The sequence below is a fragment of the Arachis stenosperma genome, chromosome 5 (assembly GCF_014773155.1).
Source record: "Arachis stenosperma cultivar V10309 chromosome 5, arast.V10309.gnm1.PFL2, whole genome shotgun sequence".
NCBI classification, from domain to species: Eukaryota; Viridiplantae; Streptophyta; class Magnoliopsida; order Fabales; family Fabaceae; genus Arachis; species Arachis stenosperma.
This window is the reverse complement of record NC_080381.1, coordinates 132,620,064-132,632,754: the sequence shown is the minus strand read 5'-3', so window position 1 is coordinate 132,632,754 and position 12,691 is coordinate 132,620,064. Positions and strand designations below refer to the sequence as shown.

Genomic DNA, 12,691 nt, shown 5'->3' with positions numbered 1-12,691 from the left:
TTAATACGTTTCATCTAATTTAACAAAACCAAAATTTTTCAGCATAAATTTTAATTATCTAATAGACTTTCTTTACTAATTTCATGAAAAAATATAAACTCAAAAATAAAAAATTATAATAAAAATAATACTAGAAATTAATTTTGAATATTTTTTAAAACTAAAAATATCTTTATTTTTTATTATTATACAAGTTAAATATGAATATACATATATAAATTTTGGCAAAAAAAGAAAAATTTGAGTGGTGATATCCTAACTCTTTTTTGTTATTAGGCATTATTATTATTATTATTATTATTATTATTATTATTATTATTATTATTATTATTATTATTATAGAAGGATTTTATTGTTGTTATTATTATTATTATTTTAATTTATTATTTCATGGATCAATTTTTAGCTCTAGATAATATTCACAAAAAATTTAAAGCTAAACCTTTACATAACCAATAAAGCCTAACAAATAAAATTATCATTATTAAAAGTAAATTAATCTAATATAATTAACATTTATGATGTTGACATCTATTCACTCTGCTTTGATACAGAAGTTGTCTACCAAGGTAGAATGCTAACACGCATCATTTTTGCACTAGTGCCACGCTTCTTCAGTACATGAGAAAAACTTTTTCTTTCAGCATAGTAGCATTACCCTTAATTTTATGTTTTTAACAAAGATATATTTCTAATTTGGGTTGTGTTTGTTTAGGGTCTCAATAAAATATAAACATAAACACTAAGATATGGTGATACATAGACACAAAAAATCAGTGTTTGTGTGTCTTGTTTGTTTGATAACAATTCACAAGACATGACAAATAGTTAAAAGTCATTTTTATCTTTGTTTTCTTTTCACCATCTTTAGTTTACACTACTACATCACCACAACATAACCTCTTTTTTTAACTGTCATTCTTCACCAAAATAACAATCAAATCCAAAAAAATCCAATACCACCAGAAGATGAGAATAAAATAAAAAAATATTAAAAACAGCAACTCGAGGATGAAAATTGCTCTTGTTTTTGAAAAAATTCTTGTTGTCATTATAGATGTATTATTCTCACTCATCACATATCTATTATTTTTGTCACAGATTTAGATATGCATGTCTCCAAAAAAAAAAAATTGTTACAACAGTGAGTGTGAGGAGAAAAGCATGTTCAGAGAAAGAGGAAGGTAAAGATAAAAGTAGAAAAGATCCAAATGGATAGAGGAGATAGGAAATAGATGGGTGATAGTGAGAAGAGGTAGAAGAGAGACAAAGGGAGAATGGAAGGGAGATGCATGGCAGACATAAAGAAAATGATAGAGAAAAAAAAAGTGTTAGAATAGAAATATAGGAGTTGGAATTATGAAATTTAATAAAAGATATAAGTGAAAAAAATTCATTTCTCAATATTTGTTTTAATGTCTCACTAATTCGGTGGTACATAAATTTTGTATATTTATGAGTTATTGTGTATTAACGTGTTTTTTTATTTTGTATTTTTAAAAATTAAACATATATAAAACATGTGTGTAAGTGTGTTACTATGTTTTAAAATTTAGTAGACACACTCATTAAACAAATATTATTTTAAAAGTGTATTCAATAAATGTATATTGATTTTTTTTTGGTTCTATAAATGTTCATTGCTGATTTGGACTAAAAAATTTTGTAGATTTTGGCTTAATTTATCTAAAAAAGTATAAATTTGTTTAGTTCATGAATTAGTTTGATTTCGAAAAATTATTGATGACATACGAGTTGGTTGATATTTTTTGTATATTAAGTTGTTGATTAATTTAATATATTTTAACTTATATTTTCCATCTAATTTCTTTTACACGTCCTTTCCAACTTATTTAATCTTTTTTTTGTCTTTAAATAAAAGAAAAATATTTGAGTTAAAATTATTTTAAAAAAATTTAGTTAATTTTTCTGTTTTTTATAGTATATTTTAATTTGGCAGGCAAAAGAATAATTCATTGCAGTACTGAACTCTATTTAAAGGTTTATTGCTGGTGAATAGGTTGCTGCATGCACAAAACAAAATTCGAAATTCGACACTTATTTAAACAAACTAGTGATGAGCTAATTAATCACTTGAGAAGATTGAATAAGTTTAGCGAACTTATTCAATCTTCTCAAAGTATTGGGCTAAACTTTTTTTTCAGATGCCGGCCGACCTTTAATCCTTCCAAAAATGTCCAACACTACATCTAAAAACACTCTTTTATTGACCAAAAAAACAACATTCTCTTAAAGAACAAAAAAAAGAAGTTATTTAAGTTAGTCGAATAAATACTTTACTCATCTGTTTAAATAAGTATTGAAATATTTAAATTTAACTTTGTATATATACCAATTTATTTACTAGCGACAAATCTTTAAATATAGTTTAGATTCACAGCGAATTAGTCCGTTACTTTTCAGATTAGGAAATATCCAAAAAAGAGGGAAAAAAAAAGCCTTGACGCGGATGGCTAATGGGGTGAAATTGTTATGGTAAGTGGTAACTGGTAAGCTACCAATCTACCACAGTGGTTGTAAAGTGTAGATAAGAGAAAGTTTAATGAAGTTCTCTCTCGAGATTGTGTTCAAATTTACACTTATACTCTCAAAGGAATGGTTAGTGTGACAATAATTTGAATTTCTTTTCCATATTTCCACCAGCATTCATGTGTCACTACGTACTTCCGTGTATTTGTTTCTAATTATCGTAAATCTCCACAAACGATGTATGGAATATAAAGGAAACCCAAAACTACTATCCAAAAATACTATTAAAAAAATGTTAAATGATTATTTTTTTATATTTGTTTTACATTTGATGAGTCTATACTGATTAACTTTTCCTTTAATTTAAAAAAAAATAAATGGCCTCCTAATATTTTCTAATAAATAATTGAATCTCAAAATGCAAACCTGGTAGTTTATTCTGAGCGAAAAATATTTATAACACCATCAGCAACTACCAATGTCTTTTTTCCGGATCTCCTTATTTTACATCCACAAGCTAGCTGGGTAATCTATACATGTACGTACAGGCATCCACGCATATGAATCTGCATATATATGAGTTTCAATAATTAATCACTTCTCTCTTTTCTCAAGCGGTTTTAAATCCTAATAAATTATTAACTTAATAACTTATAAAGACAGGATATTAAAACTCACATTCATTTCTTTAAGTGAATGCGTTGCAGTGCATTAAAACTAGCCATTTACAATATGATGATCTCTTAACAAGTTCTATAGTTTTCCATTGGATATTGTATTAGAAACCAAATTATGTGATTGGAATAAAAGGAATACAAATTAAATCAAGCAAGTCAGATTTAATGGGGCTTTTTTTTTTTTAATCAATGTGTCACTTTTTTTCCAAAATTTACTACTAATTTTTTTTTTTCAAATAATATATTTATGTACCACTATTATGTCACGATGGCACCTGCTATTATTTTTGAAGTGCTGACTAGTTGGCGCGGTTAAGCGCAGGGAAGCACTCTAAAACGCTAAAATTAAAGGCACTTCAACATGAAGTCTCTAATAAATAGGTCTACTTGATATTATTGTAACGTGCGTTATCTCCGATTTCCAATTTACATATTCTATTGTTTGGATTATATATGTTCTTTTGTTACAAACATGAGCAAACGTTATTTATAATGATGTATGACTTTAACATCTATACTATAATTATATTAATTACATTAAAACTTGTCTTATTTGTCTTGTCCAACAAACAAATTCAACAGAATAGAAAAGTGATAATTCTCTGATTTGGAACTGAAACCTCCATCATTGACAAAACAACTTACTATAAGACAAAATAGAAAGACAAAAGGAAAAAATGATAAGGACTAAAGGAAGAACTACTTGCCATGGATGCCTGGTCGTAAATCACAATATTTATGGAACCGTATCAGCCAAGACGGAGGAAGGAAGGAAGGAAGGAAAGAAAGAATATAATTTCTCTTATCAGTTTCATTTTATATGGATTTAAGTAACATTCCTGATAAAGCAGGAATATAGTCTAGTTTACTAAGTTTGGGCCACTCTGCACCAAAAAATATGGGTTAATAAACTTATTTAGGCTTCTATATTTGACCGTTTCAGCTAGAAGATAGGATTTCCATAAAAATTATGGACAATTGAGTAAGTAAAAATTTGTAACTAAACCGCATTTGGTAATAAGTAATACCAATCAAGAAGTGATGTTATAAGTATTCTGCAGTAATTGATTAATAATATGCCTTTTATATATAAAGCATATTCCAATTCCATCTTTAATTTAATTATATCTATTTTTAGTATAAATTTTCTTCTACTTTTTTCTTCTCTCAACTGCATTTTGTGTGTGTGTGTTTGTTTTTTTAAATAATATTTACATAATTTTTATGTATATTTTTTGAACATTTTTATTTTATAGTATAAAAATAAATTATTTATCTTATCTTATTTTTTAATTAATTATTTTTAATATAAAAAATAAAATGTATTCATAAATATAGTGTATGAAACATGTTTTTCCTTCAACAAAACACTAAATCGAAGGTTAATTTTTTTTTTTTAAAGTGTGAAGGGATAACAAATTAACAATGTAGCGTTCATTTATAAATAGGACTCGAAACGTTTAAAAGAGCAAAATTATAAAGAGCAATGCTAGGGGGCCAGCAATTTTTGTGATTGTTAGCCATCAACTAGCCATCAATGATGATTTGATGGTGTGAGATTGGTGTGAGATTTCATCCAATGGCTCACCTTCCTCTGCTGGTTACATGCTGGCCAAAATTCAATAAAACTGCTGGCCCCCTAGACTTTCAATTATAAATATGGACTAGAACATCATCCATTCACACTTCATTAAAATTGGTAAGAACTATTTGGACCAATTCATGAGTCATTATCACCACTCCTCTTCACATGAGAGTAAACTATTAATCTAAGCTTCAAAGCTAATTGTAAACAATACATAATAAAGGATCCAAAAAAAATTACTATGGGTTCTATTATTCTTAACAGATTGAATAACCTCTATTAGATAAACTCTATGTTATCACTTTTAATAATAACATTAAAAAAAACACCCATGGGCTGTTTCTAAGCCCAAAAGGCAAGCAAGAGCTTTTGCTTCATAAACCTTAACCGATAAGGAGTTTTATCACTCCAGACCAAAAAAAAAAGGAGTTTTGGCAAAGCATGCTTAGAGGATCATCAAACATCCGAATGCCAATGACAGCCTTATCTCTCTCAAGGAGAATTGTCCTCTCTTAAAAAGTGTGTTCAGTTCCATTCTCCACGACAACTCTTATTCTATTCCTCCTATATTTTCAGACATGGTCCGAGAAGAGGCTCACTCTATCGAGGGTGAGGTTGTTTCTCTTAGTCCACAGTATGATGACAATTATATTAAAGGAAACCTGAATATGGTAGGTAAGTTACTCTCAGACAAAGAAGTCAGCTTCAGGACATGCAAAGCAGCACTTTTGGGAATTTGGGGACATCCAGAAGGAGTAGTGATTTCAGATATAGGTAGAAATAAGCTTCTCATCAGCTTTAGAGATGCAAGGAAGGGCATACAGATACGCAGGGGAGGACCCTAGAGCATCCGAGAAAATCTTCTTAATCTGCAGATTTGGAATAGTATACAGTCAGTATATGATGTTGATCACAAATATATGGAGTTATGGGTTCAAATACATGGGCTTCCACTTCAGTATATAACAAAGAAAACTGCTGAGATCATTGGTAAGAGAGTAGGTGTTGTGATGGAAATAGAAGATCCTAGAGGGAATAACTTGCTTCACAGGACCTTTTTGAGGGTGAAGGTAACTTTGAACGTCACCAGACCTTTACCTACATGTTTCTGGCTAGCTAGAGAAAATTATCCAGATTTGTGGGTTGATCTTAAATATGAAAGGATTCAGGATAGCTACTGCCTAAACTGTGGAATTCTTGGTCATTGCAAGAAGGAATGCAAAAATCCTATGGCTATGGCATGCTGGGACGCCACAAAACCGCGGTATGCTTCGGGATTGGGAGTCAACAGAGCTAAGACCATTCTGAACAGGGGGGCATGGCATCAAGATGAGGAGGGCAGCAGGGAGTGGGTGGATGATATACAAGCGTGTGAAGGAGAGTGTGCGAACATACAGACCTTGATGGAGCAAAGGAAAGAGGAAAGTTGTACGGGAAACAGAGTAGGGAGAGGATTTCAGAGTTCTTTCGAGCCTCACCTGGAGCATCAAAGAGTCCATTGCAGTGAGAGCCAGGGATCTAGAGAGCAGATTGATGTTGAATCAAAAAGCTTATCATCCAAGCATGTTAATCATGAGGAGCAGCTTTTACGACTGAGTGAGGAGCCAAGAGTCTTTATTAATAGGATGAGTGAAGGGAAGGATACCCCTCAGGTGGTAGAAGAGGATCATTGGGATGCAGGGCAACCTTCTAAGGGGCTTCAGGACCATATACAAGTCAAGGAGAATAAAGAGGCCCAATCTTTTGATCCGAAAACAACATTGGATGACTTCCAGCAGTCTGTGTTGATGGTAAATGAGCCAAAATCAGGAAACCTGCATGCAGAGGTAGGAGGAATGAACAGTAGCGCCCGTCTAACAATAAAGGAAGAGTTGAATTTGCTTTTCGGTAAAAAGGAACCTCAACTAAGCCAACAACCCAATGAGAAAATACAGGAACAAACAAACAGGAGGACAGATACTATATGTCAAAATGTAGATCAATTGTGGAGTTACAGAAAAAAATCAAAAATGAAAAGAGTTGTCACTGCAGGTTCCAAAACCATGATTCAGAGGATGGCAAATGGTGATGAGTATTTCGTTGAGCTAGCAGAGGATCAACATGAAATGGAACATGATAATGGTGCAATGCCTCAGCAGAGTACTGTTTACCAGTGGGCTTCGGAGCTGGCTTTCAACTTAGGAGTACACCTGAACCTCAAAAGAAAGAGAGATCTAATCATCAACTTAGATTATGGAGATGATATGAAGGAAGCTAAGGAAATTTGTGTGCAACAACCAGGTAAGAAGTATAAAAAAGATGCTGAAACAGACATGGCTGAGGAGGCGGGCCTTGACATGCCCCACCACCAGCCATGATTGTCGTCAGCTGGAACTGTCGAGGAATGGCGGCCCCTTCGACAGTGCATGAATTAAGGAGTATTTGTAAATCTTTCAGGCCGTCCTTTTTGTTCCTTATGGAGACTAAAGCTAGTAAACTTAGTTGTGATAGGATCAGGAGAAAGTTATGTTTTGAAAACATGTTTTGTGTAGAATCCCGGGGGCTTTCCGGGGGACTTTGTATCTTTTGGAAAAGTAATATAAATGTTCATGTTTATGCTTGGTGTGATAATTTTATTAAAACTAGAATTAGTTGTGGTAATGATAAAGTTTGGGAGGCTACTTTTGTTTATGGTCACCCGAATTACAAGAAAATGAGGGACTTGTGGAAGGAATTAACTTTTGTGAGTAGCAATTTAGTTCAGCCAAGAATGTTGATAGGTGATTTTAATGATGTTATCTCACAAGATGAGAAAGTGGGTTTGCATCCTAAACCAACTAGTCAGATAGAAGCTTTTAGGAATTTTGTACATGAGAATGCTCTTTTTGATTTGGAACTACAAAGAATGAAATATACGTGGTTTAGTAATCCAAGAAATGGCTGTGTTACTAAGGAGAGACTTGATAGGGTTCTTGTCAATTGGGAATGGAGAAGAGTTTTTGAACATGCTACGCTTTCAGCCTTACCACCTATTAGCTCAGATAATTGCCCTCTAGTTCTCAATGTTAAACCTAGAGGTAGAAGGACCAAGAATTTTAAATTTGAGGCATATTGGGTGGATCATATTGACTGTGATACTGTTATAAGGAGAGGATGGAGTGCTGCTGCTACAGGAGCTAATCATTGGACAGATCTGAATCGGAAGATCTTAAATTGTAAGAAGGAACTGACTAAATGGAGTAAAGCTACCTTTAAGAGGGCAGATATTGAAATAGAAAATTTAAAGTTTCACCTCAAGCAGATGCAGGAAGCTGATTTTACAGAGTCTCGCCAAGATGAGATTAACAGGCTTAAACTGGAGATTACCAGATTATGGAGGCAAGAGGAGAAATATTGGGGTCAAAGGTCCCGAGTGAAATGGTTGAAATTTGGGGATAAGAACACATCATTCTTTCATGCCTCTACTATCCAAAGAAGGGATATGAATAGGATAGAGAGATTAAAGGATTCTGCAGGGATTTGGGTGTGTGGGGAAAGAGATATTCTCAAGCTAGCAGGTGATCACTTTCAGAATCTTTTTAAGGCCTCAGAGAACTTAGATATGGCTGCGTGTATAAGCCACATTCCTGTTAGAGTAACTGATGATATGAATGAGCAGCTCATGGAGGATGTTACTGATAAGGAAATTAAAGAGGCTACTTTTAGTTTGGGAAGTCTCAAGGCACCGGGACCAGACGGTTTGAATGGTCTTTTCTTTCAGAAGTACTGGACAGTTGTTGGCACAGAGGTCTGTAATGTTGTTAAGAGTTTTTTTCAAGACGGGAGTTTTCCGAGTAGCATTGGGGAAACTATTATTGTACTTGTTCCTAAGACTAATCATCCGGAAACCCTCAATCAGCTTAGGCCAATTAGTTGTTGCAACTTTATTTACAAAATTATTTCCAGAGTGTTGGATAGTAGGCTTAGGAATATAATAGACAAGATTATATCCCCCATTCAAAGTGCTTTTGTGGGAGGACGCCTGATTCAGGACAATTTGGTCATAGTGCAGGAAATGTTCCATGCTTTGAATAAAAAAGGGATGAATGCTTCTAGGAATTTAGCCATTAAGATTGATATGAATAAAGCTTATGATAGATTAGAGTGGTCGTTTCTAGAAGCAATTCTGAGGGCCTTTGGGTTTAATTTACATTGGATAGAGCTGTTGATGAAGTGTGTGAGACATGTTAGCTATAAGATTAAGATTAATGGTCTCTTGTCGTCTACCATTGAACCGCAGAGGGGACTTAGGCAGGGGGATCCCTTATCACCGTACCTTTTTATCATAGCAGTTGAGGTTTTTACAATTTTAATGGATAAGGCTAGAGAAGAGGGCAGGATTTCGGGAGTTAAAATTGCGCCTACAGCTCCAGCTATCTTACACCTCCTTTTTGCAGATGATTGTATTATTTTCTCCAAAGATAGTGAAGAGGAGATTTTTCAGCTTATTAATATTTTGAACATGTATACCGCAGCCTCAGGGCAGAGGATCAACTTGGATAAGTCCGGGATCACGTTTGGGAATCATATATCTATTAGGAGTAGAGTAGATATCGAAGAGATTTTGGGTTTGTCAGCTTGGGATAGACCAGGTAAGTACCTTGGGCTTCCGGCACACTGGGGGAGATCAAAGAATAGAGCTCTTAGTTGGATTGAGGATAGAGTGGTGGATAAGCTAGGTGGGTGGAAACAAAAACTCCTTAATCAATCTGGGAAGGAGGTCCTTATCAAATCAATTATCCAAGCAATACCTGCTTATGCTATGAATGTGGTTCTTTTTCCTAAAGGATTTTCTCAACGTCTCAGTAAGAGAATAGCCAAATTTTGGTGGGCGTCTTCAGATAAGGAAAGAGGTATCCACTGGAAGAGTTGGGATAAGATTTGTGCTAGTAAGAAGGATGGAGGGATTGGTTTTAAGGATTTATATAGTCAGAATATAGCGCATTTGGCTAAGCAGGCGTGGAGAATATTAGAAAATCCTAATGCAATATGGGTTCAGGTATTGAAAGCTATTTACTATCCAAAGGAAGATTTTAAAGATGCTAAGGCTGACAAGGCAGCTTCATGGATGTGGAAGAGTATTGTTCAGGGTAAGGACTTTCTTTTGAGGAATGGAAGATGGTTGATAGGGAATGGTAGGAGAGTGAGAATTGAGGAGGACAGGTGGATTATGAATATGGATAAGAATGTTATCATTAGGAATAATGATATCAAGTTTGTCAAGGATCTGATTGTTGAGGGTGAGGGGTGGAATATGAAAAAGTTACGGATGTATTTTGATGGAGCTTTGGTTGATAAAATCATTAGAACACCAGTAAGTCTTTTTGGAAGGGAGGATAAGTTTAGCTGGCCTTTCAGATCGGATGGTATGTACACTATCAAGTCGGGTTATCATGTTGCTAGGAGTGAAGGCAGCTTGGGTAGTAATAATAACCCATCTACCAGTGATGATTTTAAGTTGTTGTGGCAGGAGATTTGAAAATTAAGAGTTCCCCAAAAAATTAGAACCTTTTTGTGGCGAGCTTCGCATAACATATTACCTGTCTTTGGAAATTTGTTTAATAAACGAGTCACTAACACCCCTATGTGTCCTATTTGTCTGCATGAACCAGAGACCACAGAACATGCATTGCTACTCTGTCCCTGGACTAGAGCAGCATGGTTTGGAGCACAAATCCAGTGTTGTCCTACAGACCTATCAGTCTCTTCTTTTGGGAAGTGGTTGATGGATATTTTAGGAAAAATGAAGTTGAATATAGGGGTTGAGTATGATCTTTGGTGTAGTAAGGTTGGTTGTCTAGTTTGGGAAATGTGGAAAGCAAGAAATCTAGCAGTGCATCAGAGGACTAGTCCTAATCCAACAGCTGTGATTTGCAAAGCTAAACTAATGGAACTAGAATTTGCAGAATTGGAAGAGGAACCAGAGAAGCATTCAACTAGTGTGAAAAGGTTAGGTAGCAGGGTTACCTAGAGACCGCCTCTGGCCGGATGGATCAAATGCAATGTTGACGCAGCGTTCGTTGAGACATGCTCTGCAGGAGCCACAGCAGCGGTATACAGAGACCCTAACGGATCCCTTCTCGCAGGAATCAACTCCACAATAGTCGCCACTTCGCCGTTAGCTGCGGAAGCATTAGCGGTTAGGGAAGCTCTAATTATGTCAAGAAATTTTCAGATGGAGAAGGTTATCATAGAATCAGATAATCAGATACTGGTTCAAGCTTTAAAATCACATGCATCAATAGAAGCCATTCAGGTTATACTAGATGACATATTGTATTTAGTAAAAGGCATGCCTAATTGTGGTTTTACCTGGGCACCCAGAGAAGCAAACTTATTAGCGCATGAAGTCGCCAAGCTCACAGGTCAGCGGTCTCTTCGCCAAAATTGGGTCACGTTTATGCAGCCCTCCATCAGCAATATTCTTTGTAAGGACATCTTGGGCATTTCAAAAAGTGCTAATACATAATAAGTGTGGATAGGGAGTTTTCTGGGAGCTATGGCGGACTGTATAGGTTGCTGTGGAGAATAACTTGGTGCTCTAGGTTACACTTTGGATTTGAGAGGCAGACGTAGCAGATGAGACATGCGGAGTTCGGAGGGTGCTACACTGATGGAGGTGTTTACAGATGTGGGCTCTTCGACGTTGACCTTGGATATTTGAGTAGGTTGCTGGTAGAATGGTGAAGTTGTGTCTGTTGCATGTGCGAATAACTAGCTTGAGCATAGTCTATGTTAGATTAGGTGGTGTTCTGCGGTACTGGATTGCTGTTGCTGGAGGGTGGAGGGGGTTGACAGCGGGAGGGGTTGACAGCAGCCTTGAAATCGGAACACTTGCAAAGGGAATGTGACATTCGGAAGTGACTTGAAGGAGAAAGGGAGAATTGGAACCAGTGTTGTGGAGGAGAGTAGAGGCACCACCGGCGGGAAAGAAAATTATATCCGCAATGGAAGATGAGATTGGATTATAGGTGATGCATCAAACAGAAGCTGTGATTTGATCGATTTCAGTAACATCACAAATGTCAAAATCAATGGGAGGGTGGAGAAAGAGGACTAAGACTGAAGAGTTGTGAGAATGAGACCGAAAAGAATAACCCTAGTGGCCTAGTTTCAGTGAGGCGCATCTCCTCAAGCCCATCCTTTACAGCAGCCCAAACCTAATGGGGAATGAGAATGCAATCAGATTGAGGGATGGAAGTTGCTGCAAGGGAAGGAAAGTGCAGCGCCTCTCTTGCATAATGAGGATTATTGTGGCGGCTTAGGAGGTCTATTGGGGCTTGGATTGTGTTGGCCCAGGCCTTAGTCCAAAAAAAAAAAAACATTCGAATGCCGTATAGATACAGATTCTTAAAACTCTATATTTTTTCGATTGCAACTTTTAGGGAGCTCAAAAAAATAAAGGAGGATTTTGGATTTGGAATAATATATTATTAGGGAGGGAACTTTTGAAGAACAAAGTAAAACAGATTATAGGTCAACCAAGGAACATCAGAATATGGGAGGATAATTAGATATATGGCATCAACTACTACTAAATAAGGATAGAAATAAAGACCAAAGAATAGAAGAGTTAATCCTACCATCAAAAGAGTTGGACAAACAAAAGATCGAAAACGTGCTTCCCCTAGTCATTGCTGAAAAGATCATCTGAATACAATCAGCAAAATAGTGAAGCAGGACAAATTGATTTGGTCGTACAGATAGGATAGAAATTACGCAGTCAAGACTGGGTATCACATTGCAAAGAAAGAAGAAGAGGAAAAAGGTGCAAGGAACAACCCTGGTGCGGATTTTCAAAACTACAAACTAATTGGCAAGTGCATCGGGTCATATCAAGTAATATCTCAGGTGAGTGAGAGTCGATCCCACGAGAATTGATAGACCAAGCAACGACAATTGAATGATTCACTTAGTCAGA

At 35.4% G+C, this 12,691-nt stretch overlaps 1 protein-coding gene across 1 annotated transcript; it reads left to right on the top strand.

Moving 5' to 3' along the window:
• The first annotated feature begins 10,354 nt into the window (after window positions 1-10,354).
• On the top strand, window positions 10,355-11,621 carry LOC130981438 (uncharacterized). The gene is made up of 3 exons (XM_057905035.1): window positions 10,355-10,724; window positions 10,809-11,026; window positions 11,439-11,621. Exons 1-3 carry the CDS (start codon window positions 10,355-10,357, stop codon window positions 11,619-11,621), a joined length of 771 nt encoding a protein of 256 aa, XP_057761018.1.
• Window positions 11,622-12,691: the final 1,070 nt, after the last annotated feature.